The 26,827-nt window shown below is 52.4% G+C and overlaps 1 protein-coding gene across 1 annotated transcript in view; it reads left to right on the forward strand.

The window, feature by feature from the left end:
* Megf11 (multiple EGF like domains 11) overlaps window positions 1-26,827 on the forward strand; it is an 83,276-nt gene that overhangs the window by 21,567 nt on the left and 34,882 nt on the right. The window contains exons 4-6 of the mRNA XM_046426696.2: window positions 759-895; window positions 5,554-5,766; window positions 12,753-12,927. Of these exons, the coding sequence (XP_046282652.2) occupies window positions 759-895; window positions 5,554-5,766; window positions 12,753-12,927 (525 nt within the window). The remainder of the gene's footprint in view (window positions 1-758; window positions 896-5,553; window positions 5,767-12,752; window positions 12,928-26,827) is intronic.

The following is a 26,827-nucleotide window of genomic DNA, read 5'->3' on the forward strand; positions in this document are numbered from 1 at the left end:
GACAAATCAAGGGTCTTGTCCCTTCTTTTATAAACTTTCTAACAGTCCTGCTCAACTTCCCTGTGCCTTGGCCTTCCATGGATGCTGGGCTTCTGGGTTCCCAAGCTTTTCTGAGGCTGGAAAGATCTGGATCCTCCAGCATCGCGGTGGCTTCCCACCCTTGCTTGGCGGGCACTCAGCATTGTTGAGAAAGCAGAAGCTGAAGCAGTTACTGCTCCTCCATCTACTTGTCCATCTTCCAGCTTGGGACATCTCTTGTCCTCTATTCCTTTTGTCCTTGTGGGTTCGGGCCTCTGGGGTCCTTTGCTCTCCTATTGGCTAGTTTGAGGAAGGAGTGGAGATAAATGCAGGTCTCTGCATCAGCATGTTTAATTGGGGGCTTCCTCCTGACGTCTGCTCAGCTCTCTATTGCATTTCGGTGCAAGACTATCAGTGTCTTAGGCTTTTCCTGGCTCTCTCCCCAGTGGACTGGGAAGACAGAAATCAAGTCTCCTTTTCTGTACCACTGGTGCCTAACACAGCACCTGGTATACAACACACATGCTGTAAACGTGTGCTAAATAGTTATATGGCCATGCTGGCCTCGGTGTCTCCATCTGTAAGAGGAGGGCTTTGGAGACATAGTGTCCAGATCTCTTTGTTTCTACTGGAAAGATGGGGTGGTCTCTGGGATCCAGCAGATGTGCCATTCCTAGGAGAGTGGGCTGAGCATGACCTCTCTGGAGCGCCACCATGTGTGTCTTCCGACTCTGTTTCAGGGAGCGGTGTGTGCCCAGCCCTGCCCACCAGGGACATTTGGCCAGAACTGCAGCCAGGACTGCCCCTGCCACCACGGAGGGCAGTGTGACCATGTGACTGGACAGTGCCACTGCACCGCTGGATACATGGGTGACAGGTAAGGTGTCGACTCTTGCCTATTCACAGTAGCCTTGCAGGGAATGGCTGAGGTTTACCAACCCCTCGTCGCTCTGTCTGCCCGCCTTCCAGTTCTTTCCTCAGCAAACATTCTGGGTGCTCCTGCCAGGGGGATTCATCCACTCAACCTTTCTCCTCAGCAGGATGCAACCCCTCCCCAGCCCAGTGACCCTGAATTTGCTCTGGTGTGCCTGGGGGAAGGAGGGGAGCACTGCTACCCACTGTCTGCACTAACGGAGGGAGACAACGGCACAGCCAGTTCAGAGAAGCTGAATGCAAATTCAGTTCCCACCGTTTGCATGGTTTCTTCTAGAAGTGGACTTTTACTCCTAAATTTGAGTCCCCCTCCAAATATACTGACATCAGTTTGCATCCTCTAAAGGCCCATGGCCTCAAGAGCAGACTGAACCAGGGCCCCAGTGTCCTCAAATGAGACCAGCCTGGCACAGTGGATGATCCACAAAACTGAGGAACTGCTGCGTGTCCACACTGGCCACCTTGGAGGAAGGAGGCCACGCTGATAGCACAGGGGCAGAGGAAGAGAGGCAGAAAGTGGAGTATGTGGTGGGGAGTGGGCTTGGAGCTGGAGGAGGGCATTTGCTCGGGGGACCCAGGCCAGGCCTCCTGCCCCTCATTTGGCACAACCTGGGTCTCTCCCAGCAAGAGGGCCAATGACAAGGAGGCTCCCACCCCCTTGCCCAGATCCACAGATCCGTGTTTCACTTCTGGCCCTGGGTTTTGTTGCTCTGCCCAGACAAAGCAAAGCAAGAACATTTGTTCACCACCTCTCTGCCCCTTCCCTGGGTGACGTCCAGAAGCGGGATCAAAACAGAGTCACCCATTGCGTCCATCAGGGCCTAATGGATGAAATGGAGGCTCAGCTCTCACTGGAATCGACCCCAGTCCTCAGGGATGCCCAGAGGAGGGACCATCCATTAACCGTGGTCCTCTGTGGCTCAGTCTGAAGCCTTTAAGCCCTGTCTGACTCTGCCAACCGTTGTTCATCTACACATCTACTCTTCCCAGCACAGAGTGTGGGCTTGGCATCTGGGGACCCAGGACGAGAGCACCTTCTACCTTAAGTAAGGAAACGCTAAGGATGAGCCGCTGCAGACAGGAACCAGGGAAGACCCCAAATCAGAGCAGGACCCCTTGGCTTCAATCCACTTCCACATGAGAAAGAATGTAGCCTTTTTGTCATTGGAAACAAGCAGGCCCAGGGTTCCAGTCAGCTAGACCCTACCCCCAAAGACCCCACCTCATCAGCTCGCAGTGTCCACTGCCAAGATGGACTGAGTGGAGAGTCCAGAATCTCTTCTTGGAACCTGGCCCATGATCTGTGGGCGGGCAGAAACCCCCAAAGCCAAGGGCCCCTTCAGCAATCTTTGCCAATCAACCACAGGACAGTTCAGAGGGCCACGTAGCATTTGGGTTTCCCAACTAAATAGGCTGCCTGGTGTTTAATATTTTGTAAAATTGCCTCCATTTATTTTGTAGGTGACAGCCACATTAACCCACCCCAAATCATCACGAGCATATTAACGCTGAGCGGGTGTAATAACACGGGCCTCCCCGGATAGGCTGAATCCAGTGCAAATTAAACACAAGACGTAACGAGGGCTTTGCAGCTCATTTTGTAATTTAATTGAGCAATGTATCTGGTTGTTAATGGCGGATTGGACACATTAGATTGATATGTTGCAAAGGAAGGATGTTTAAGTAGAAAACTAATTCCTGCTGTGATTACCCTTCTGTTCCACAGGCCCGTTATTAGCATGCTTTGTGTAAAATTCATTAGCTATCGTTGCTTGATCTCTAAATAAATAAGTTGTTTAAATTGTGAGGAAGAAAAAATAGAGGCTGATTATGTAAATGGATTAGGTTGCCATTATTTCATTTCTAGATTCTTTTCTGTGGGGCTGTGGAATCAGTCACCTCAAAATGTATGGCCGGGAGCTCCTTCAGAGGAGCTTCATGTCCAGGTTCTGTCCAGTCCTGCTAGGCAGAGGACAGGAGTGTTCCAATGAAGGGGAACAGGTGTCTCCTGGTGTGAGTTTTCTCTCCTGACATTTGAGCCATCTGAGGTAAGCAAAGCTCAGTGACTTCTGGAGAGATCCATCCTGAGGCTGAGCCGGGACCTGCCAGTCAGGTAGATGGTGCTTCTGCGGGTCTCTAACTGTCCCCGTCCTTCCTTCTGCCTCATCCTCCTTCCTGCCCTCCCTCCTCCACTCCTTCTCTAGACATCTCCCTCCCTCTTTCCCTTTCTTCTCTTTCTTTTCCACTCTCTTTCTCTTCCTGAGGCCTCAGATTGGTTGACATGCAGCAGGATATGCAGGAAGATGACCGAGTGTCATCTTGGCCACTCACAGGCTACGTGAGCTTGGAGCAGTCACCTCACCTCCGAGATTATCAGTGGCGTCAGGGGTTGGGAACAGGGCTCAGCCTGTGCGGCTGGAAGCCCCTTTCTCTCTGGCGTTTGGGGCTATTGCCATCTTCACCCCTGCTGTCTGTCCTTCCTGGGAGGGGAGCTCTTAAGGCCAGATGCCAGTTACTCTCCCTGTCCCTGTCACTGTGGGAACAGAGCAGCAACGACAGAAGAGACTGGGACACATTGGCTGCTCTTGCCCCCAGGCACCACCGGCCTTCCCAGATCTCCTGGGGTGTGGCCACTCACCCTCATGTTGGGCCACTGAGCTCTCAGGGACATGGGCTCGCCCTGCCCTGCCTATGGTCAGTTTCACCAATGACCCTCAAGGATGAAATAAAGAAGATTGGGCCATATTTTAAAAAAATATTTTTTAAAAATATTTTATTGCTTTTCCCCCTGATTACTGTAGAAGACATACAGAATACCCGAGAAATGGGAAAACATGATCATTTAAACACATAATTCCTCAAGTTCTCCCCACTGTGAACATGAGAATTCTTCCCTTTGGGTTTTTTCATGTCAGGATCCAAAATCAGAACACCAGATGGGCTCTGTTTTAAGAAACAGTATTAACGGGAGCAATAATAATGACTAACATGTGGTACTGAACTCTGAGCATGGGCCAGGCACCTCTCTAAACATTACACACATTATCTCATTTAATCCCCAAACAAGGTTTCGTTAGTGTCCCATTTTATGACGAGGACGTGGGTGTCCTTTGGGTCAGCTCTCCACTGCAGCAGCACTGGGGAACCGAGAATCCAAACTCCAGAGGCGAGAGGTCATTTCCCTTTGTCATAGGGATGCAGGAGTCACCCCCAGGTTTACCCCTTACCTTGCCAGGGTCCAGTTGCTAGGACAATGAATTTGCCTGCCCTGGGAACTAGCCCTGGGCAATATCAAGAGGCACATTCAGTCAGCAGAGGGGTCACGTCCATCCACAGAGGATCCACACCTGGTGGTTGTGAGTCATGTGAAGAATAATTGTTATTATGCTGGGCACTCTAAGCACCAGCTGGAGCACACACAGGACACGAAACGGCCCAGTCCTCCTCGTTGGGGTGGGAATGGAGGCTCACAGGTGACGGAGAGACCCAATCCTGGCCCCAGCCTTGAAGAGATGTCCAGTCCCAGGAAAAGGAAATGGCCCCCGTCTGATGAAGGAGGTGCCTCTTCTCCTCAGGGGAAGACCCACCTAGGGAAGGAGAATCATCGCTCAGCAGAAAAGAGAGACTATGTCTGTCCCAAGTGAACACAGAGAAACGAAATTACCCCATTTCATCAAACCTAAGACGCCACTGATTGTAAGATGCATCATTATTTTATACACTGCTAAGAATGAAAAATACTTATAATTAAACTATGTCACGCCATCAGTTATACGACTTATCTGATTTCAGACATGTTAAGATATATATTTTAAACATAAGGTTTATTGTTAATTGGTACTGAGTTTCAGCTTGCGGAGATGAAGAAGTTTTGGAGATGAATGGTGGTAATAGTTTCATGACAGTATGAATGTATTTAAAGCCACTGAGTGGCTTTAGTGGTTAGATGATAAGTTTTATACTAAACATCATCTTAGTCCATTCATGCTGCTATGACAAAATACCTGAGATTGGGTAATTTATAAATATGGTTTTCCAGTTCTCACAATTTGGGGGCCCAGATGGCCAAGATCAAAGTGCTGGTGAAGGCCTGGTCTCTGTTTCTAAGATGACACCTTGGACGCTGTGTCCTCATGTGTTACAAGGGATAGAAGGACAAAGAAAGGGACCTAGCTAGTTCCCTCCAGCCCTTTTATGGGCACATGAATCCATTCAGGAGGGCAGAAGCCTCATGACCTAATCTCTCAAAGGCAGCACCTTTTAACACTGTTGCACTGGGGATTAAGTTCCATCCTGAATTCGGGAGGAGATACAAACATTTAAACCACAACATAAGTAGTTCACCACAGGTAGAAAAAACATCAGGTTTGGCCTCAGTGAAACATAATTGTCATTGCTGGGGTGCATAAACTCATTGCTGGGGTGCCAAGGAGACGGGGCCTGAGGCAGAGAGCCGACAGGGTAACTACACCATGGAGTGCTTCCTGGAGGAGGAGAAAGGAGGGAGGCCATCAGCTGGGGAGGCAGGGAAGGGAACATTCTGGAAGGATCTGGAAGAGCAGGTGAGGGAGCCCAGCCACAGCCCACTCTGCTACTCCACAGGTGCCAAGAGGAGTGCCCCTTCGGGACCTTCGGCTTCCAGTGCTCGCAGCGCTGTGACTGCCACAACGGGGGCCAGTGTTCGCCCAGCACAGGAGCCTGCGAGTGTGAACCCGGCTACAAGGGCCCTCGCTGCCAGGAGCGACTGTGCCCCGAGGGTCTGCACGGCCCAGGCTGCCTCTTGCCCTGTCCCTGTGACCCCGAGAACACCATCAGGTGGGTCTGGGCTGGGGCAGGGGGCTCTGGTGGAAAGGGTGGGCTGGAGCTGGGAGACCTCAGCCATCAGCTCCTGTAACTGCCTTGATAACAAGGGGAAGCCAAGGCCATGTGGCCGGAGTCAGGACCAGAACCCACTCGCTTCTGTCTTCCACAAACAGCTGCCTGCACCTCAGACCGTGGCTCTTGGAGACCCCACACACTGCAGCAGGGAGAGGGTGTGGTGACCGCAGGGCCTTGTGCCACAGAGGGCCAACACCAGAAGGGACCTTAACAATCCGTATGACCCATCTGGGGCCCAGGGAGCGTTGTCCCAGGAGGTCCTGGCAAGGCAGAGGAACAGGAGGGACAGAAGCCAGCCCTTCATCAGGGCCTCAGCTTGGGGCCTGCTCTTCCCTGCTTCTTGGTCCTTTGTAGCTTGGGGCACCTGAGCAGAAGCTGGCCCCTGCTGCCAATGGAGCCTGAACCTGGCGAGTAGAGAAGCCAGGCTGCCCCAGGCTGCCCTGAAGGCTCCTCCCTCCCTGCACCATGCCCCAGCCCAAGTCAGCGAGACCCAGCCCTTTGTTCTGGCTGCCTCTCACCTGGTGGGAGCAGGTGCAGGGAGCACCCCTCTCCCTCCGCCTGTGGACAGCCCCCGGGGCCCTGGCTGCTCTGGGCAGTGGTGCTGCTGCTGTTGGGGAAGCAGAGCACACTCAGTTTGCAGCCCTGGTGCCAGGACAGCTGGACTCAGCCTCTGCCCTTCTTCATTGCCAGCTTGGTTTTTCACAGGTCACCTAGGAGTCTCTGGTCACTGCAAGCAGAGGCCCCTCAGCGTGTGTCATGGCTTAGTTGAAAATGGTCCTCAAGGCTGAGCGGAGGTGGTTCTAAGCAAGGGTGGAAATTGGGAAGGAGACTGTCCAGATCGGTGCTGGAGCCAGAAACCTGCCTGTATGTGACCTGGGATTTATTCGCTCATTCATTCATTCAACAAACACTGAGTACTCTAGGGCTGGGCCATGAGGCAGCCCTCAGGAACAAGTCTGAGTGCTCACTCATCCTGAGTAAAGTTCACCATTTTCCTTCAAATACAAGACAACACCAGAGGCACAGCTCTCTATTATATCCTGCTGAGAAAGAAAAATTCTGTTCACCTAACCACACCTACCATTAGTTAGAGACTGCTACCCTGGTCTGGGAAGGCTTCCTGGAGGAGGTGGCATCTGGGCTGGGTCTGCAGAGCAGGCATTAAAAACAGGACCCCATGTGGCTGGTCAGGGAATGGGCAGCTGCCTCTGTTCCACTTGTCAGAACCACACGGGGACACCCACCCCCCGCTGGGAAGACAAGGAAGGCTCCAAGGCTTCCGCAAGGCTTCTGCTGAGTTCCAGTGCAGGGGGAGCCTCTGCCACAGAGATCCAGCCAAGCCCCAAATTAAAGAGCTATTGTTTTCCTCCCGTGCCTGAGCAACCGTGCCCTGCATAATTTATCTCTCCTCTGAAGGAGTCCTCCATGCATTATTAATCTGGAAGGACTCCCTCTTCTCTGTCGCTAATCTCAGCCCATCCAATATTAATGATTATTTGCTTTACTGTCTTTAACGCATGTCATGTTTCAGGGATTGGAAGGCAGTAGCGATTCCTGGGAGTGGGGGCTCCGAGGTGCCTTCCAGGCCACCCCAGGCGTGCTCCTCAGAATTCATGTTCTCACTGAAGGGGAGCTTTGTCACAGCCTGGGCCCTGAGGGCACAAGTGGCCTGGCTTGTCCATTTCTGTAGCTGCTATGTCAGTATTGCACAGTGCCTGGCACAGAGTAGGTCTTCAGTGAAAAAGCATCACTGCATTCATGTTGAACAGCTCGTCTCTCCAGGTGTTCTGCACGGGATCTGATGTCTGCCTAATTTTGCTCTTTAACATTTCACCCCTTTCTCCTAGCACACTGCCCCAGTGGCTGGGCCCCCAAACGTTTTTTGGTTCTGTCTAGCTCAGGCTTTCTCAATCCTGTCACCGTTCACATTTTGGGCTGGATGGTTCTTGGTTGCGCATGGCTGTCCTGTGCACTGTGAAGTGTTTGGCAGGATCCCTGGTCTCTACCCAGAGAATAACAGTGGTGTCCCCTTCCCATGCCCAAGTTGTGACCATCAGAAATGCTTCCAGTCATTGCCAACTCCCCAGGTCAGGTGGGAAGTGAGACCGTCTGAGGTTGACAGCCTCTGCTCTAACTGGACTCGTTCATGCTGCGCTTGGCTTTGATCTCATGGACACAGAGAAGAGTTCTTCCCCTCTGAGTGGACACAGGTCAGCCCCTCTCTCCCCATGAGTTTTTGACCCATTGCAGAGGCTTCTCTTGGGATTCAAGAAAAGCAAAGGAGCGACTCTCTGACTCCCAATCTCAAAGCAGTTAAGTCGCAGCTACGGGGTGGGTGTTGGACCTGAGGTCCTGGCCTCAGACCGACGACCTCTGTCTAAGCAATTGTCTGACTCTTCTCCCCTCTATGCCTGTTTCCCAGCCTGTCCATCACTTTCCATCAGCCTAGTGGGGGAAACCTCTCTAGTGGTCTTTGAAAGTGAAATTGCCACCCCACTCCCCAAGAGATGAAGGTGAGATCCCTGGAAGCCACATCTCATTTCCCCCCAACTTCTGCACAACTTACCACAAAGTCCCCTGCTCCCTAATGGCTTGTAGGTCTTAAGACAAAGTACTCCCGAGGCCAGCCAAGCACAGTCCTGCCACCCAGCCCAACCTCTCTATGCTCCCGCCCCCAACCCAGGCTGCTTCCCAGGGTCGTGTCACACCCTGGGAAGGAAGAAGTGGCCGGGAGCTTCCCCACTCCATCAACTCTGTAGCACACACAAAGAAGCCACCCTCCTTCATAAAGGAGTAACCTTGAGGAAGAGCACCCTGAGCATCAGGCCTCTAAGTGTCCCTTCCACAATTAGATTGTCATAGACCAATGCCAGAAGGCGCAATCATGTATTACCTCTGAAAGATTTGATTTAGCCAACAGATGAGGCCTTGATGGAAATCTCAGCGCGGCCAAGAGGAAGGCAGAAAAATCCACTCTGAGAAGATTCCCGCATTGTCCATCTTTCAGTTCCCATTAGCCTGTGATTAATCTCTTTCTGGCGAAAACAGGAGAAAAGCAGGGGAAACCAGAGAGACTGGAGCCAGCCTGCACACAGTGACAGTGGGTCTTGCCTGAGCCTCCTCAGGGGCCTGGGACTCAAGGTGGGAGGAAGAGAAGCTTGGGAGTAGGGAACGTGCAAGTCCCTCTCCTGAGGGACAAAGGCGTGAGCACAGTGACCACGGCCCCCAGCTGTCCATTCCCCATGCTCTTTTCAAAAGGACTTTTGGAGTTTTATAAGATAAGACAAATAATGAAATTAAGAACACAGATATATTATTTTTGGAAATAGTATCCTAGAGATGTGAAGAGCCAAAAGAAAAGGATGATTTCAGATCTGGTCTTGGGCCTTCTGTTTCCCAGAGTGGAGAGTAAAATTAGCATCTAGACAGCCTCCAAGCAGCCAAAGATGGCGGCAGAGATCAAAGGCGGAAAAGCAAGCTCTGCGCAGTCCGTGTGGTTTGCACTGTGAGCAGGTGTGTTTTCAGGTGGCCGCACCCTGGCCACAGTAAGAGCCTGCAGTGGGTGAATTCCAGCCCAATGCTTCTGGAGGCAGAGAGAGCAGAAGAATCTTCTGAGGAGAAGAGCAGAAAAGTGCCTGAGACCCTTTTTAGAATCTCCAGGACTGGGGAGGGCCAATGGCTGCAGCCAGGACTTACTGGGTCATTCCTGGGTCCAAGCGTGTCAGCCCTCATGACCATGACTGAGCCGGTCCCCCTACCCTAAGCCTCAATCCCAGAGAGGCCCCTGGAAAGTTGAAACCTAGAAAGAGTCTGCCTAAGGGCTTTGAGTGGAGAGGGCTGAGGGTCAGGGACACCAAGTGGGTTCTGCCTATGGCATCTGTGCCCATCAATATTTGGAGGGGGGTGGGGTGTTGATTCTAGAATGTGAAGGTCAGAAAGTTTCAAGAACTCATCCCTTACACCCATGCTTCTTTGTTACATATTTACAATTTTTAATTGTTTTGCATCTGTTTATAAATTTGATAAGACACTCAGTTTTGGAAAGTTAGAGAATACATAGACATTTAAAGAAAAAACTTAAGAGTCACTCATAATTTCTAAACCTAGAGGTCAGCACGAAATTTCGTTGTAAACTGTTCATTCTTCATCCATGTCTGTGTCTATCTCACTTTTTCATATTTCACATCATGACTTTGTACGGAATTTACTTATTTCACTAAGATATGTGTTGGGCAGCTTTTTGTCACTATGACAAGAACCCAAGAGAAACAACTTAGAAGAGGAAAGATTTGTTTTGGGCTCATGGTTTCAGAGGCGTCAGTCCATGGTCTGCTGGCTCCATAGCCTTGGGCCTGGATCGAGGCAGAGCATCATGGCAGAAAAGCATGGCGAAGGGAAGTTCCTCAGAGAGAGAGAGAGAGAGAGAGGATGAGTGAGAAGAGAGAAAGGAAGGGACCACACACAAGAAATGCCCTTCCAGGGCACACCCCGGGGACCTACTTCCTCCAACTAGGTCTCACCTCACAGTTTCCACCACTTCCCAATAATCCATTAAAATTATGAATGAACCCATCAAATAGTTTAATCCCCTGGTGAGGTGACAGTCCTCATGATCCAATCATTTTCCAAAAGCCCCTCCTGTGAAGGCTGCTGCCTTGGGGACCAAGCCTTCAATACAAGAGACTTGGGGACATTTCAGATGCAGATCGTAACAACTCTGTATCATGTCATTAAATATCTTGAAAACGAATGGATCCCTCTCTAGCATTCCTTCATGCGGATGATCATAATTCATTTGACCATCACCCTGGTGTCAGAGACAGCCTGAGGCAGGAGATAAATATGGCCAGATAGACCCTGCTCTACCACTCACCCATTCGCTGTGTGACCTTGGACAAGTCATGTAACCTCCAGCTGCCATCTGTGCAAAGGCTCAAATTCCTAATTCACAGGCTTGCTGAAGGTTAGAAATATGTGTGTAAAGTGCCTGGTGCTTTAATAGCCTGGTCACATATTATTTATTATTATTCAAATTGCTTCCATTTTCCACAGTTATAAATAATGCTTCAGGGAACATATCTGTGCATAAATCTTTCTGCATGACTCTGATTATTTCCTTAGGATAGATTCTTAGAAATGGAATTACGAGACCACAGAGTCAGAACGTTTTTAGGTCTCCTGACATGTAACCTCAAATCATTTTTGAAATTTTTACCAGCATTTTTTAAAAAAACATCTTTACTGTTTTGGTAGAGAAAAAAGTGAGATCCAATTGTTGTTTTGACTTGATGATTAATGAGACTAAACATCTTCCAAAATGATTATTAGCTACTTGCACTTACTATTCAGGAATCGTCTGCCTCTGTCCACCCCCTCATTTTCTGTGAGAAAACCAGGGCCCCCAGATGAGAAACTGCTTGGTTGGGCTGCACATAATTAGTTTGTTCATTAATTCATTCGTCAAATATACATTAAGTGCCTCCCCTGTGCCAGGACCCCTGCCGGGCCCTGAGAGGTAAGTGAGACAGACAAGGACTCCCCCCAGAGAGCCGCGCCCGGTGGGGCAGACAGACACAGAATACAATCAAACTCGGGGAAAGCTGTGCTCACTCCCAAATATGTAATTGGGCAGTGACTCTGAGCCAGGACCTGGGAACCCATCTGTAGCCCAGAGAGACAAAGCCCTGCCCTCCTGGAAACTTAGCCAGAAAGCTGGCCTCCTGCCAGCCCAGTGCACATTTCTCTGGATAGTTTCCCTGGAGCAAGACTCCAGAGCAGGGGACACTCGGGGAGTCTAGAGGCTTGTTTCCACCATCCAGCTCCTTTTCTGGTGTGTGAGTCTGGGCAGTCCCAGAGGCATATGCCAAAAGCAAATGATTTACTAGGGGACACATCTGTGTGCAAGGAAAACGGGGAGGGAGCCGTCAGACTGCAATGCAGGTCTGACCCGCGTGGAGGGGAGAGGAAAGGAAGGAAGCGGGTGGAACAGCCTCAGCTCCCAGCCGTTCTAAGAAAGGTTGGTTCCAGAGGGAGCCTTGAAACCAGAGGTGAGCACAGAGAAGGCCAGTTCACCCAGCAGATGCCCACCTTAGTGTCCCTGATGTGGAGCAGTGGGAGGGAAATGTGGCCTCAGGATTTCGGCCACAGCAGCTGTGGCCGTCCGTGTCGCACTCCTGTAGGAGCTCCGAGCAGCACATCCAGCATCCCCCTGACCACGAATGGACGTTGGCTGCTGGATCACACCACTGCCTGCCAGAGGTCGCTGCCCTCTCTGGGGTCATGCCAGGCAGCACCTGCTTCCAGCCAAATGGTCCTTTCTCTGGCCTCGCTGGATCAGAAGGAGCCCATCTACCATGAAAGGGCCTTAGCAAAGCACAGGTTTGGGGGAACTTTATAGTGCAGTTGTTGCTGGTGAGGAAAGGCCACATCTACCCTGGGGTCTGATCTTAATTCATCTGACATCCATCAAACACCTGCAAGTTGGGGAGGCCCTGAGTGCCGTTGCCATCTTTTTGGGCCACACTAGGGATCTGCCTTGGGTGAGGTGTGTGTGAAACTCTGGACCCCGTAGCCTACATGACTAGAGAGGGACTAGAGACTCTGGTCTCTGTGTAGTTGTTTCATAAAGTGTACATGTTTGGGAGTCAGAAGGTCTGGGTTCTAATCCTGATCTTGCTACAAGCTAATCCTTGCTGTGTGACTTTAGGCAAATTACATAACCACCTGTGCCTGTTTCTGGGGACTCATGAGGCCATTAATGTGGTCTGAGTATCTTCTGATAAACAAACAAGGCACTGAGCCATTTGACCTCCCAGGTCCTTCAATCCGGCTATGCTGGGCAGACCAGGTTCGGGGTGAGCAGAAAGTGGGACATGGCTACAACCCTGACGGACTGTCCTCTCCCCTTTCTCTCATTGACTCAGCTGCCACCCCGTCACTGGAGCCTGTACCTGCCAGCCAGGCTGGTCTGGCCACCACTGCAATGAGTCCTGCCCTGCTGGCTACTACGGCGATGGCTGCCAGCTGCCTTGCACCTGTCAGAATGGTGCCGACTGCCACAGCGTCACTGGGAGCTGCACTTGTGCCCCAGGCTTCATGGTAAGACAGGACGGCCCCTCATGGCCTCCCTGACCGCTTCCAGGTCAGCTCCCCCCTGGCAAGAGGGGTTTGGACACAAGTGTCTCCTGTGTCCCCTTCAGAGAGTCTATGACAGGAGAGCCCCTGAGGCTGTTCTCCAAGGGCTGGGGTTTGTCATTGTAAAAGCGACATCGGAGGAGGTCACTCAATCACCCTCTGCTCTGAAACACTAGCTTTCTTTTGTGCCCAGTTCCTCCCTGTCTGTGTCCTCATGAGGGTGACATTTTTACATCATAATACCCACAGTGCACATATGCTGTTTTCTGTTCTGCCTTCTCTCACCTACACTTCTATGTTGCTGCGTCTTAATTATCATCTTAAATGGCTGCAGAACTGCAGGAGCCCGTGAACCCCCAGTTTGCTCAGCCATTCCCTTATCGCTGAATATTAAGTTGATTCCAGCGATCACAGCCGGCTCGCAGTGAGCCGGTTCCTACCACTTCCCCCCACGCCTATTGAATTATTTCCTTAGGGTGAATTCCCAGGTCAGTGGGCATAATATATTTATGGCTCCTGATGGCTGTTGCCATATCACTTTCCTGCAGGGTTATATAAATCTACACTGTCACCAGTAGTCTGTGAGTATACCTATTTCAATTTCGCTAACATTAAGAAAAAAAAAATCTTTGCTAATTAGATAGGTAGAAAATGGTTCCTCACTGTTGCTCTAATTTGCATTTCTCTGATTACTAGGGAGAGTGAACATTTTCCCCACGTGTTTGTTTACTGTTTGGGTTTCCTCATGAATTATGCTCGTCTTTATGAGGTTTGATTCTGGGGAACTTGACACTGGAAGTAGAATCCTATTCAAAGGTGGGGCATTCGCTGTGAGGCCAAGGACCCTCGTGTAGACGTCCCCCAGACTCTTTTTTTTTTTAAATTGTGCTATAGGAAGTGGTTTGTGCAGTGGAAGAGTGTGGCCTCTGGAAATGGATCTGCGTCACATCCTAGCTGTCCAACTCACTGATGTGTGACCTTAGGCCAACATAACCTCTCTTAGGCTCTGCTTCCTCACCCGTGCAATGGAACACCTGCTGTTGCGGTGGCTTCCTGGTGTAGAGAGAAAGGCCACCCAGAGCCGCTGTAGCAGTGGGCCTTGTTGAATGTCAGGTTCGGATGGGGCAGGTCTGGGTGGGGCCTGAGGCTCTGCAGCTTTGACAAGCTGATTGATGCTGTGGGTGTGTCTCCACCCTGAGGAGGAAGGGAATGCACAGCTGTGGTTTTTGACGTGGGCTGCACTGATACCTGGCTGGACTTCCAGAGGCGCTGGCACTGTTGGTCTGGGTGTGATCTGACCGAAGCCAGTGTGCTGCCAGGGTGGTGACCCACGGTCTGCAAGACAACCCTGTCATGAGAATGGCAGAGAGGGGCTTGTTTACTTGGTGACACTGTCTTCTGAGGGCAGGTCATCCCTGGTCTGCAAAGCACGACAAATCATGGCCTAGCGTCTCTTCCTCTTCCTCAGTAAAGATAAAGCTGGGTGAAAACAAACTCTTTGGTGTCTGTTCCTTCTAGAGGTTTCCTTCTAGTTGGCCTGAACTGGTGTGAGTGGTGGTCCATAACTTCCACGGAAAAATGGTAGCACCCTAGGTTTGGGGTTTGGGTAGGAGAGAATAGTTACTTGGGATTAAAAATCTCACAGAACAAATGATCAAGAGGTTGAAGTTGACTGCACCCAACTGCTAATGGGGTGTCCCGACCCTAGCCGAGTTCCAGCGTGGCTACTACAGTCGTTCTGTGACTTTGGGAGAGTGTACATGGTGAGTGGCCAGGGGAGCTGAACCAACTGATGTCCAAGATGATCTGCTATGTGGGCTCCATGGACCAAATTGGGAAAATAGCCACTTCCAGGGGACATGAGGGAAAGCAAGAGCAAGAAGGCGTGTGCACCAAGTGGGTGGGACTCGTTGAGGGGTGTCACGGTCTGCTCATGTGCGTCATCATGGGTGTCCTGAGAGCCCCACCTCCTTGTTCCCCCTTTTCACCCCCAGATCCCTGCTTAATCTCTGTTCCTCAGAAGAAGGGAAAATCAGGGCCTGGGAGGGGCGGCGAGGGCCTGGGGAGAAGGGCTGCTGTGCTCACTGCCTCCAGCCGGAGCTCCACTAGTCTAGAGGCCAGGCCACCGCCTCCCATCTGGGATGCAAATTACTTCCTGTCCTTGAACTCTGGGGGGCTTGATGCTTGCTGGCATCATCTCACAGTGGAGTCCTTCCTGCCTGGGGCTCAGGAGGAAGACAGATGGTGAGCCATGCTGCCCTGGTGAGACCCCGTGAATTGCCATTCATCTCCTGCTCAGCCTCATTATACCTGGAAAGGCTTTTCTGGGGCCCTGTTGGGTGTTAGGCAGGGTCCCCTCAAGGTGATTACAGCACAGTCTCAACCAGCAAGTGACTCATTTCTGCAAGCACCAGGCTCCAAGGGGGATACTGTTACTCTTGCCCTCACCCCAGCTTCTCAAGTATGTGACTTCCTGCAATTAGCGAGCTCTGGCCAAAGTGGGGGGTGGGACAACCAATCTGCAGAGCACACTCCCCTTTAACTACCCCGCAGTCAGTAATAATTAGATGTGCCTTTGTCTGTTGGATGGTTTGCCTGTTTCCCAACAGACTTTAGGATAGGGAATTGGCGATGGGCTAATTAAAAGATCCAGTCTCTGGAAGTTCAGAGACCTTCACCCTAGGCTCGGCGACCTTGGATGCCTCACTTCACCTTCTTGGGCCTCAGTTTCCTTATCTGTAAGATAGAAGGAGTCAAGCAGTCTTGCCTGCTGTCAGATGTGAGTGGCCAACATGCTTGGTCATGGATAAGAGGCCACATCCTCAGCTGTCCCCTCCCACCAGGATGTCGTGCAGCTTTATGAATGCCAACTCTCTGAGAGCTAGGAGGGGTCTTGGGCTCAACACCACCAGGCCCAGTGCTGATGAGATAGTACAGAACCATCTCTGGGACCTCAGTGACCTGCTTGCTCCAGCCAGGTGGTCCCCACCTCCAGAGGGCACAGGGACATGGGGCAGAAGCAGGCCCTGCTTGGCGTGCTGGGCATGTTGGCCCTCACCCTCTCCCCTCTCACCAAAACACTGGATATTCATTCTGCTAAAGACTGGGGCGAGGTGTGTATGCAAAGGCTCATTGGACGCCCATCCAGCCACCACCAAGGAGTGGTGCTCTGATAATAATCTTTCCCACACCAGCAGCGACACTTACCAAGTCCGTGCTGCCTGCATCATCTCCTCCATGCCTCCCGGGAGTCCTGCAGCGGTACACTTTCCTGGATTTGCAAACGAAGAGCTGAAGTTCCAACAGGATAAGTGACTCACCTAGGATTAAGAAGCCAGTAGTGGCAGGAGCCCCCAAAAGCTCTTTTGTTAGCTGATGAGCTCTGATGGAAGGGGTGCTGTAGAACCACACAAATATGTGTTCAAGTCCTGGCTTTCCCACCCCTGCTCAGCCTACTGGCAAGTCACTGTCCTGCTTCAGCCTCATCTGTTACAGGAGACTTTAGCTGTGAGAGTGGGAAACTTCATGCAGAAAACTCACAGCTTAGTGCCTGGAACATAATAGAACCCTGGTGGAATGCTAAGTTTTTAGGGTGGTGAGGGGACTTGCTTCCCCAAGTCCTGGCATGCACACACACACACACACACACAGTGTCAGGATGAGCTAGCTGTTGCAGGCAGATCCACCCAAGCACCTGTGCATCACCCTGAGTGATCAGTCAGTCCCAGGAGGCACTGTGAGGTGGATATGTCAGCATTTGGGGAACAGAGATGGGGATGGAGGTGGGAAGAGACCCTGGGCATTTTACCCGTTAGCTCGGCAGCAGCAATGGCATTATTTGGGGGCAGCCATTGGTGAATCTCACTAGGGCTTCCCAGTGGGGGAGGATAGTCTTGGGTTGGAAGGTCATAAGCGAGTTCATAGCTCTGGGTACCCTCCTTTGGATTTCTAATTCTCACCTGTAAAATGAGAATGAAATTCTCTGCCCAACAGAAACAGTGGTGGGGGTTCCAGTCATTCCAAAGGGAATACTTAAAAGGGGAGACATTATTTCAGCACCTTGGACAACACATGCAAGGTCCCTAGGCACCCTCAGAACCCATGCCGAGCACCAGGGTGAACTGGAGATGGAATGAAGGGTTAGTGAGGGGAGCTCAGACCAACTGAGTCCTGAAGTACCTGCAGCTCTGTCCTGGCAGAGTCTTTCTGAAGAGGTGAGGACCTTTCTTTTCACCCACCCACCCTGGCTAGAGGAATCGCTGCATTGTGGATGAGGGGCAGATGGAGCTGACCATCCACTTGCAGGTTCAGGTGACATCACCCTTCTCCATGGCCCCTCAGAGCCCACCAAAGAACATGCAAACCCTTTGTAACTTGCTCTCAAAACTGAGTAGCCCAAGTCAGGACTGTGGCACACACCTGTAGTCCCCCTGCTACTCAGGAGGCTGTGGCAGGAGAATCGCAAGTTGGAGGCCAGCCTGAGCAATTTAACAAGATTCTGGTCTCAAAATAAAAAGTGAAAAGGACTAGGATGTAGCTCAGAGGTAGAGCACCCGTGGGTTCAACCTCCAGTACCCCAAATCAAAACAAAACATTAAACAAAATAGTTAGTCCACCCTAATCTCACATCCGGCTCAGTCCTGCCAGAACCTGTGTGGTAGCCACACACGGCTCCCTTTTCCCCACCTACATCAGGGCCTCTTTGCCTTTGCCAAGGCTGTCCCCCTGCCTAGAACACCCTCCCACGGTCCTTCTAGAACCCACGCACATCCTTCTCAGCCTTCAGGCCGAGATCCACGGCTGCTCTTCCACAAGCCTTCCCTAAATCTCCTCTCCTCAGAGGCAGCCCTTCCATCCCCCCTCCTCACTGCACACGGCCCTGAGGACAAGGCCTCGTCTCCCGCCAACCCTATGTGGGAGGGAAATCCATGGCGTTGCCTGCAGGATTGGGACTTGAATCTACCTGTTGGCCCCTCTGAAGTTCGTGGCCGCCCTCCAGCACCCCCTCTGCGTTCTTTGGACAATGGCAGACCCCTGCCTTGGGCAGTACTGTGTGGTGGTCACGCAGACCGGGGCGCTGGGCCTCCTGCCCCTGTTTAGTTGCGTGTGAAACAGGAATGACCCTAAAGCCCACGGAAGCGCTGGGCGGATTCGGTTCACCAGCACTTGCAAAGCCCTTAGAAGAGCTGGCAAACTAGCCGTCCGTCAACACGTTTTAGTAATTGCCATTTTTTTACATATTGATACTGTCACCAAGGGTGTCCCACTCAGGAGGCCGACCAGGCCTGGCCCCGGGGCCCTGCTCAGGTGGCCGGTAGCAAAGCCAAGTGAGCCAAAGCCTTCCCCCTGCTGGGGCTGAGGGCTCTGGGGTTCCCAAGAGCAGCCCCAAAACTGAGGGTGGCCTCCTCCTCCCAGGGGAGAATGTCCAACTCCCAGCTCCCCCTGCTCCGCGGCTGGCCAGCCCTCCCTGCCCTAATGAAGGCCTCCCCAAGATGCCATCCTGATGGAGCCTCCTGCGCTGCTCCAGGACGAATGGCTGCCACCATGGTGCCTGCGGGGAGCAGCCTGCGTGGTCACTGCTAGGGCAGCAAAGACTTGGTCTCCCAGGCCCCTCCCGGCCGTCCTCCCGCATGGAGCCCCAGTGGCCATTCCTCAGTAGATGTCCCCTTCGACTCTGGCTGTAATGGGGACAAGGAGCTCAGGAGGTGGGGGCAGGGCCATGTCCCCCTCCCGGGGGAACAGGGGCACATATTTCTCCCCGGGGATGACAGCATTTCTATTACCTTAAAGGGCTCATCTATTTATGCTGCGATTTTTTGAAGCCCTGTCTGCCGTTATTGAACCCCGCGCGCCGGCAAAGGGAGCAAGCACTCCATCACCCAAATGAACAAACTCCTTTCCGCATTTGTCTCCCCTTCTGCGCGCTGTCACTGCATGGCTCATGTGCAAACCTCAGCTGCTTTGGCCAGGGAGACAGGAGGGGGCCAGAGTGATGAAACTGCAGATCAGTGGGGCAGGGACTCAATTTCCTCCAAGCCTCCCGGGATCCTTCACAGACATCCCCTCTCCTGGCCTCCCCCAGAAGGACAGAGAGCGCCTGCCTGTTGGGTGGCCCCTGAACTTGTGCTGGGGAGCAAGGGTAGGCACAGCCAGGAGAGGATGCACACTGAAGTGACAGCCAGGTGAGGGGACGATGATGCGCTTCCTGTTCTGATCGTTTCATTCTTCATCAAACTGAGGTCTATAAACTATTAGCCCTGAGAGCAGAAAATCAGCTTCCTGTTCCCCACCACCACCACCACCACTATTGACTAATTTCCTAATTATAGTAGTAAAAGATTTTCCTGGATGCTGTGCTGGAGATGAGGAATTTACCCTCTGGCTGCTCCGGCCCCCTGAGCAAAGAAGCATCGACAGTGCTAAGTAGCAGAAACAATCCAAAATTATCACACACACACTCCAGTACTCAAGCCCAGCTCTGCAGTCACCTGCTGTGGTGGAGTTATTTAGGCATCTCAAACCCTAGCTTTTTATCTATAAGACAAGATAAAGAATGGTACTATGTCATAGTGTGATTGTTAAGATTGAATGAGATAAAATAGATACATGCTTAGAACAAAGCCCAGCGTGTAGTAGTTGCTCAATAAACGTTCCCCAGGATTCGTTATGTGGCTGTGTGGAAAAGATACAGCATTAAGTAAAAGGGCATGAACTTTGGGGTCAGAGAAGCCTGGGTTGGAATCCCACGTGGTCTGTCTGTCTGTGTGAGCTTAGGCAATGTACCAAGCGTCTTCGAATCCCTGTTTCCCTTCTGTACAATGGGTTAAGAATGCCAGTCCTGCAGGTCAGCGGTACACTGAATGAGATGCAGTGCGGAACTCACAAGGTAAAGGTGGGAACCGGCTCCTGAGGGTAGAGATGGAAGGATGCTCTGCATTTCACGGTGCACCTTCTCCCTGCACAAAGAAAGAATCTGAGGTCAGAGAGGGAAAGTGGCTTTTCTCAAGTCCCACAGAAAGCCGCGGGTGGAGGTCCCAACTCCCAGGTCAGAACTCTTTCTGCTTTACCTCCATGTCATGAGTCTCCTGATGACGGAGCAGACACCGACTGATGTTTCCCTGCGCAGGGAGGGACAGTGGCGGGGTGCAGGAGGAGGGCAGCAGCAGGTGAAGTCATGTTGGCAAAGTCGTGAAGATTGGCTTTGTGTCACTAAGGCTGAGTCCAGTCTTCCCCTCGGGACCCGTAGTTTGTGGCTTCGTTAGGGAAAATTGCTGACTCTACTGCCATCTCGGGCCACACTCTTGCTGCCGTGTTCCTGGTGTCCTCGCCAGCACCCTGGTTCCCAGCTGGGGCTGTGGGCCTGGCCGGGCACTGCAGCCCTCTGTGCCCGGAAGAAGGTGCTGGGGCAGGTCTCAGGCCCTGCTCTAAACACTCCCAGGCTCCCTTTCCTCTGAGCCTCGGGTATTGGTGGGGCTTCTGCTGCTCCCAGCCCTGGGAGGGGAGGGCCTGGGTCTGAGCCCTCAGATTCCAGAGGGCGGAGTGGGGGCCACAAGTCACAGGAAACCAACAACCGCCTGAGGTGACCATGCTCCCATCTCCAGTGTGACGTGCAAGGCGGCCTAGGCCACCCTCCATGCTCCTGGTTAATCCTCACAACCACCCTTAGGCAGAGGCTGTTAGGACCCACTTGGCAGTTGGGGATACTGAGGCTCAGAGAGGCAAAGTCACCTTCCCTGGTTGGTAAGTGGCCAACAGGAGCGGAGCCTATGGCTCTTTGAACCCAGAGCCTGTGCTTTGACCTGCAAACCAAGATGCCTGCACAGGACCGGGCTGTGGGTACATTGTTAAATAACAGACTGACACTTTCTCAGGCCTCTTCCTAGGATAGGGGACAACCCCAGCAACCTCATTTCTCGGCGGGGGCCTCGGTGTCCTCCCACCCTTCATCTTCTCCGGGAGGGAGGCTGGGCCCTCAGCCCCTCACACCTGAGCTGCTGGTCCTCACTGTTAGAGTCTGTAAACAAGTCAAAATAACACCTGGCATTTTGCCAGGGGAATGTTAGAGTTCCTAAACAAGTCTGGATGGTGCCTGGCAAAATGCCAGAGGGAGTGGTTTGAGAAGTAACAAAAGCGAGCCATTAAGTGTGGAGATTCCTGATTGGTTGACTGCTGTATCTAGTTTATGCTAATTAGATAAGCTGTGTGGAATGTATAAATACTGCTCCTGTCCTGCAATAAAGGGCTACTACTCCTGCTGTATCAATCTACACAAGTTATTCGTCACCCCTCTGATTATTCTGCTGCAGCCAGGCTGCGGCACCTCACCGCGCCTCTGCCAGGAAAGCCAGGAAGGTATTGTTGGTGTATTTCATAGATGAGAAAACTGCAGTTCAGAGTGGTCTTGTCCCAGAGGATAGGACTTATAAGGACACGAAGGACCCAGGGCTAAGGCCTCCAAGGCCAGGCTCCCTGAAGGACAGCTGGCAGGGAGCTGGGGTCAGTCCTGAGGACAGGACTAGCTGGGAGTCCGCCTGAGCTCCAGCCCGACTCCTACCTGCTGGGGCTTCCGGAAGCCCCAGAGCAAACAGTTGCTTAGAAGGACTGACTGGTGGATACACCAGGGTGTGGCACCCAGGGGACCGGGGCCCCGCAGACTCCACCCACTAGGTCTGCAGAGAAGAAACCAGCTCTGTGCCTCAAATGCCAGCACCCCCACCCAGCCTGTCCCCCAGCCTTGGCTCTCTCCCCTCACAGTCATTAGCAGCTGTAATACTATTTGCAAGAGTAATTATCTACCCCAGGAGGGGAAGGGATTCCTGCCAGAAGATGTGATTATGTCTGGAAAATGAAAGATGTTATTGAAAAAGGTCATGAATAAATCATATCAAGGTGGGGTAATAAGAAAACGAGGGGTGGGAGGGTAAATTTAAAAAAGAACCCTGTAAGAGTCTCCTCCCAGAAACATTGGAAGAAAAGAACTTTTCTCTCTTCTACTCAGTGTTTTGAGGAGGAAGATTCAGTCCCCTGAGCCAGGCCCAGGGAGGCAGGGCGTGGCCACATCCGCCTGGGTCCTCGTTCGCACCCCCCACCAGCCTCTGGAGGGCCTTCTGTCCCCCACAGTCTGGTTCCCACCCAGGATGTTGTCCCTATCATTATTGCTAGTCTGACTCTTCCAGGCACCAACCTGTGTCCACACCACACAGCCCCCACCCCAGGGGAACTGGATTCTGATACTACAGTGTGCACCCGCCTCACAGATCCAGTCCCCAGTGTGAACCTGGCAGGGCCATCACTCACACCCCACTTGAGATATTCCACTGATATTTTCCAGAAAATTGATATAACATATGTCACCTATACACATGTCACATATACACATACATACAATCAAGTATCTATGTATACATCATGCACACATCTACACTGACTGGTCATGTGCGTGGTGCCTCTAGGGTTGTGCAGTGCACATCCTACAGAACTGTACAGAGCAACGTTGGGTCACTGGCAGCCTCTTCATTTTAGACAAATAAAGGTGAGAATGAATGGTTTTGGTCCTAACATTCATTCCTTTTCCCCTTTCCTGGGAACCAGGCAGAATTACTCCACTCCACAGGCCCTGGGCACTCCTTGCTTGGCACAGGGAGGCAGGCACGGGAGGTGGCCATGACAAGAAACCTGTATCCCTCTCTCCCTCTGTCCCCCTGGCTCTTGGCTCCTTGTGTCTTGTGCAGTTTCTTCTCTGGAACACACATCTGCTGTCAGGTGCTGCTTTATCCGTGACGCACTAATGAGGTCCAGCGGGGTTTGCTGTGCCTCGCAGAGGCCTCGGTGACTGGTGTGCGGTCCAGCTGTTCTCTTTTTTGCCTTGTGGGCCACGTGTCCCTTTTTCCCTGGAAAATCACAAATGAGGCTCCCTCCCTGAGAGCCCTGCTATCTGGGGATGAGGGGAAGCGGAGGCAGGGGAATGGCCCAGGGCCGGCGTTCTGCATGGCGAGCACAGCAGGCACCTAGCAAGGGCTGGCGAACAATGGAGCACACTGCTTGTGTGTGCTGCTGGCATGGCTGTGACACTGGACACCAAAAGCCGCCCCCACCGATGACCCCAAACTCCAGGAATAGCTGCAGAGAGCAGGGAAGAGAAGCCATCAGAGGCTCCGGGGGCAGCAGAAGCAGAATGTCCTGAGGCAGGGAGGTGCCTGTGTCCCAGGCCCCGTGGGACAAGCTCGGCTCCACTCACCCTGGGTCCCGGGTCCAGGGCAGTGTCTGGCACCCACTAGGGCTTAAAAAGTGTTTCCTGGGTGTCTGAGTTGATTCAGCACCGATTACTGAGCAGGGACTGTGGGGGAGGCGCTGGGCGGAGGGCCAGGACCACAGGCGGTTCTCACACTCGTCAGAGCTGAATTTAAAAAAAAATTATTATTTTATCATGATTATGATAAGTGCCACAAAGGAGCGAGTAACAGGGACACCTGCTGTGACAATGGAGGGGAGGGGAGAGTTAAGGAGTGTGGGAGCTCGGTCCGTCACCTAGTCTAGTGCAGTGGTTAGCAAGACCCGGGCCTGTCTCGGGGCCTGGCCCGGCGCAGACATTGGTAGACACTGGTGGCCTGTAGGGATGGGTGCTGGAGGCCAGGTCAGCGTGGGTCAGTGCTTTTGCCTCACTTGAACCCATGAGCTCTGACCCAGGGCCCTTTCTACTCCTCCAACAAAAGGACGGATGGGACCAGGTGCAGTGGCTCACACCTGTAGTTCCAGCTACGCAGGGGGCAGAGGCAGAATTGCTGGTTCAAGGTCAGCCTGGGCAACTAAGCAAGGCCTTGTCTCAAAGTCAAAAACAAGAGGGGCTGGAACGTAGCTCAGCGGTAGAGCACTCGCCTAGCGTTCATGAGGCCCTGGTTCAGGCCCCACCCTGTAAAACAAGACACATGCACCTTCCCTGGGTCTGTCCCCAAGTCCTCCCTGCTGAGCTCTGATAGGCTGGCGGGTGCACACCGGCTTCACCCTGGCCAGATCTGGAGAACCCAGTTCTGCTGTTTACACTGCCTCCCGCCCACGGGGCCTACCTAAGGGGACCTGGAGATGAACTTCCACAAGGGCCTCCCTCCTTTATGTAAAGAAAGGTCGACCACTTGCCATTCTCCTCCTTCTTCCACTCCAAGAAATACTCATTAACCTCCTGCATGTTGCTCGGAAAACGGGCGATCAACATGAGAAGCCCAGCTGTTGATTAATTTTCCCAAACAGGGCCAAACTACAAAGCAGCACGTTGTGGGGGGGAAAATTCCACAAACAACATTTGAAACCAATTTAATAGAACATATAACTCCTTACCCAGGGGGCTCGGGCCTGCACGGCTACGCTGGGCAGGAGCCAGGTGAAGGCGGAGGAGAGATTTGCACGTCTTGAGCAGGACCCGCTTGGAGGGTTCCGTTCTGCCCGTGGCGCTTTCAGATCAAGTTCAGGATGTTAATAGCCAAGGCTGCATCTATAATTAACAGCCTTTGGATGGGAGGAAGCGTTCACATCCGTCTCCCATTCACCGAGTGAAGATGCTGAGCGGGCCTGGCAGGCAGCGCCCAGTGGAAACTGAGGGACGTGCCCTGCAGAGGCAGAGGCTCCCGGTCCTGGGAAGAGTGGTGTGGGATAGGAAGATGAAACGCAGATCCAAGGAGATATAAAATTACCCAGGCATCACCTTCCAGGTGCTGAGAAAGGGCCAGGGCTTCTGAGCCTCAGTGGGTGGCCCTTGAAGACACAGACTGTGTTTAGGCAATGAATATCTGATCGATAAGAACAGGGTCAGCGTAGGCAAACCCAGAATATAACCGTATCTGTGCTATGATTAGCTTTCTGCAATTGAAGTGGGAGACAGAAGATTCAAGTTCCAAATCCATGTCTCCTTGCACTGGCTGTGTGCTCCTGGGCAAGTCACTTACCTCCCTCAGCCTCAGTTTCCTCGCCTGTAAAACAAGGCAGTGGATCAGGTGGTTGTCAGTGTCCTTTCCATCTCTGGCACTATGGGCTCTCTCCACACCATCAGGACAGGTGTGACCAGGTCCAGGCTAGGCACTAGCAGAGTAGGTGACTACCCAGATGGTATCATTCTTAGAGGCCCAGGAGGGGTCGTCCCTAGGCCTATGACTCACCATTCCTCACTCCTTTGGGCAAAGATCCCACTCCAGGCAGGAGGATGCTCCTGGGGACAGCTACGGGGCCTTAGAGCCAGACACTGGCAAAGGCTGCCACAGGTTGCCAGGAGCAGTTTTGAACTTTCAGCCAGAAATCCTACATTCCCCACAATGAGGCTGATAAACACTAAAGATTTTCTTCTGCTCTTAATTAGAATGAAATTATCTCTATATGATAGCGCAGGTTAATGTGAGCTGATCAGAAGCTCTTCTTGGATATAGGTGACATCATAGGAATCTCTAGGTCATGGTCACTGACCAAATCGTACCTGTCCAAATCTGGACTGGCCTTGGACACCGGCACAGAGTGACAGAAGTGTCTTTCAAATTGAGAGGTTTTGCAGGCAGAGGATTATAAAAGGGTCCTGGATAGTGAAAAGTTGGGGACATTGGTTGACTTCAATGCCACAGATGATTGGCATAGAAAGCAAAGCTTGTGTATTCCCTGGAACTATCACGTGTCCATCAGGAGAGAAGCCTGCCTTCCAGAAAGATGTGTGGGAATCCTGGATGGCGGTGATCTTGGGGAATAGCCTCAAAGAAGGGCCGTAGGGGCCAGGCCTGGCTTGTGGGGGGTGGGCAGAGGGTCTGGGACATGCAGAACATGAGGTGCCAAAGGCCTTCTCCACTGACTGAGCTCACAACCCTGGCTCTCATTGGGTCCTTTTCCCTAGAGTGTGAAGAGGTGGACAGACATGAACACAGGGCGGGTTTGGGGCAGGCACTGCACTCCGCTTCCCTGGGAGCAGTGGCTCCTACATCCATCTCTGCCCTGTGGCTCTGGGTGGGTGCCATCATCCCTCAGGTCCTGTTCAGCTCAGAGTCTCCGTGAGCAGAAGCTCTAGAAGCTGACAGGATAACGATGAGCTTCTCAGCCTCCTCCTGGCTAGGCGAGCTGGCAGGGGAGCTGGGCAGGGCATGGAGCCACACATGGGGATCTGGCCTGGCTTTCCCTTTTCACAAGACAGCCAGGGAGACTCAGAGTCAGTGTGGCAGCGAGGGACTCATCCTCAGACCATTCAGTACTTCCTATGTGCAGCAGGAGTCACCAGCCCAGCCTACCAGGGCCTTGCTCGTTTGTTCAACACACTTCCGTAATCCCTGTACCCTGTGGCTGGAACTCAGCTAGGGATGCTGGGCAACCCCAACAGATAAGGTCCCAGTTCTTCCAGAGCTTCTAGTCTCATTGGAGGGGTAGAGAGTAAACAAGTGACCAAACACGTTGCTCAAGGATGGAATCTGGGCCCAGGGCCCCTTTGTGCCCCTGGAGCCTGTCACAGGCTGGCTCAGTACTGGTCGCACTCAGCACACGCTTGCTGAATTGGCTGGCATGAGAGAGAAGATATGGAAAGTGCCGGTCCTTCAGGTTCTGTCCACTGCAGAAGGCAATGTGTACGCAACTACTCATTTCAATTAAACATTTATTGAGGGTCCATTATACACCAGCAGCGTCCCGGAGCCCAGAGTCTAGGCGTGAAAACCAGATCCATCTCCCCTGATGGAGGCAGGAATATGAGCCACAGGACCCCCCAGGGTGCTAGGATGGTGGCTGCTGGTGTTTCTCATTCCCACCAGGACAGGGCCCGAGGGGAGGGGAGAGTACCTGGGAAAAACCGATGGGGAAAGCATGAGGAGGCACAAATTTGTTCCTGAATCTATACAAATGGAAAAACAGA

The sequence above is a fragment of the Marmota monax genome, unplaced genomic scaffold (assembly GCF_021218885.2).
Source record: "Marmota monax isolate L192 unplaced genomic scaffold, Marmota_monax_Labrador192_F-V1.1 WCK01_AAM20220418_F8-fsc00078, whole genome shotgun sequence".
Lineage (NCBI taxonomy): Eukaryota > Metazoa > Chordata > Mammalia > Rodentia > Sciuridae > Marmota > Marmota monax.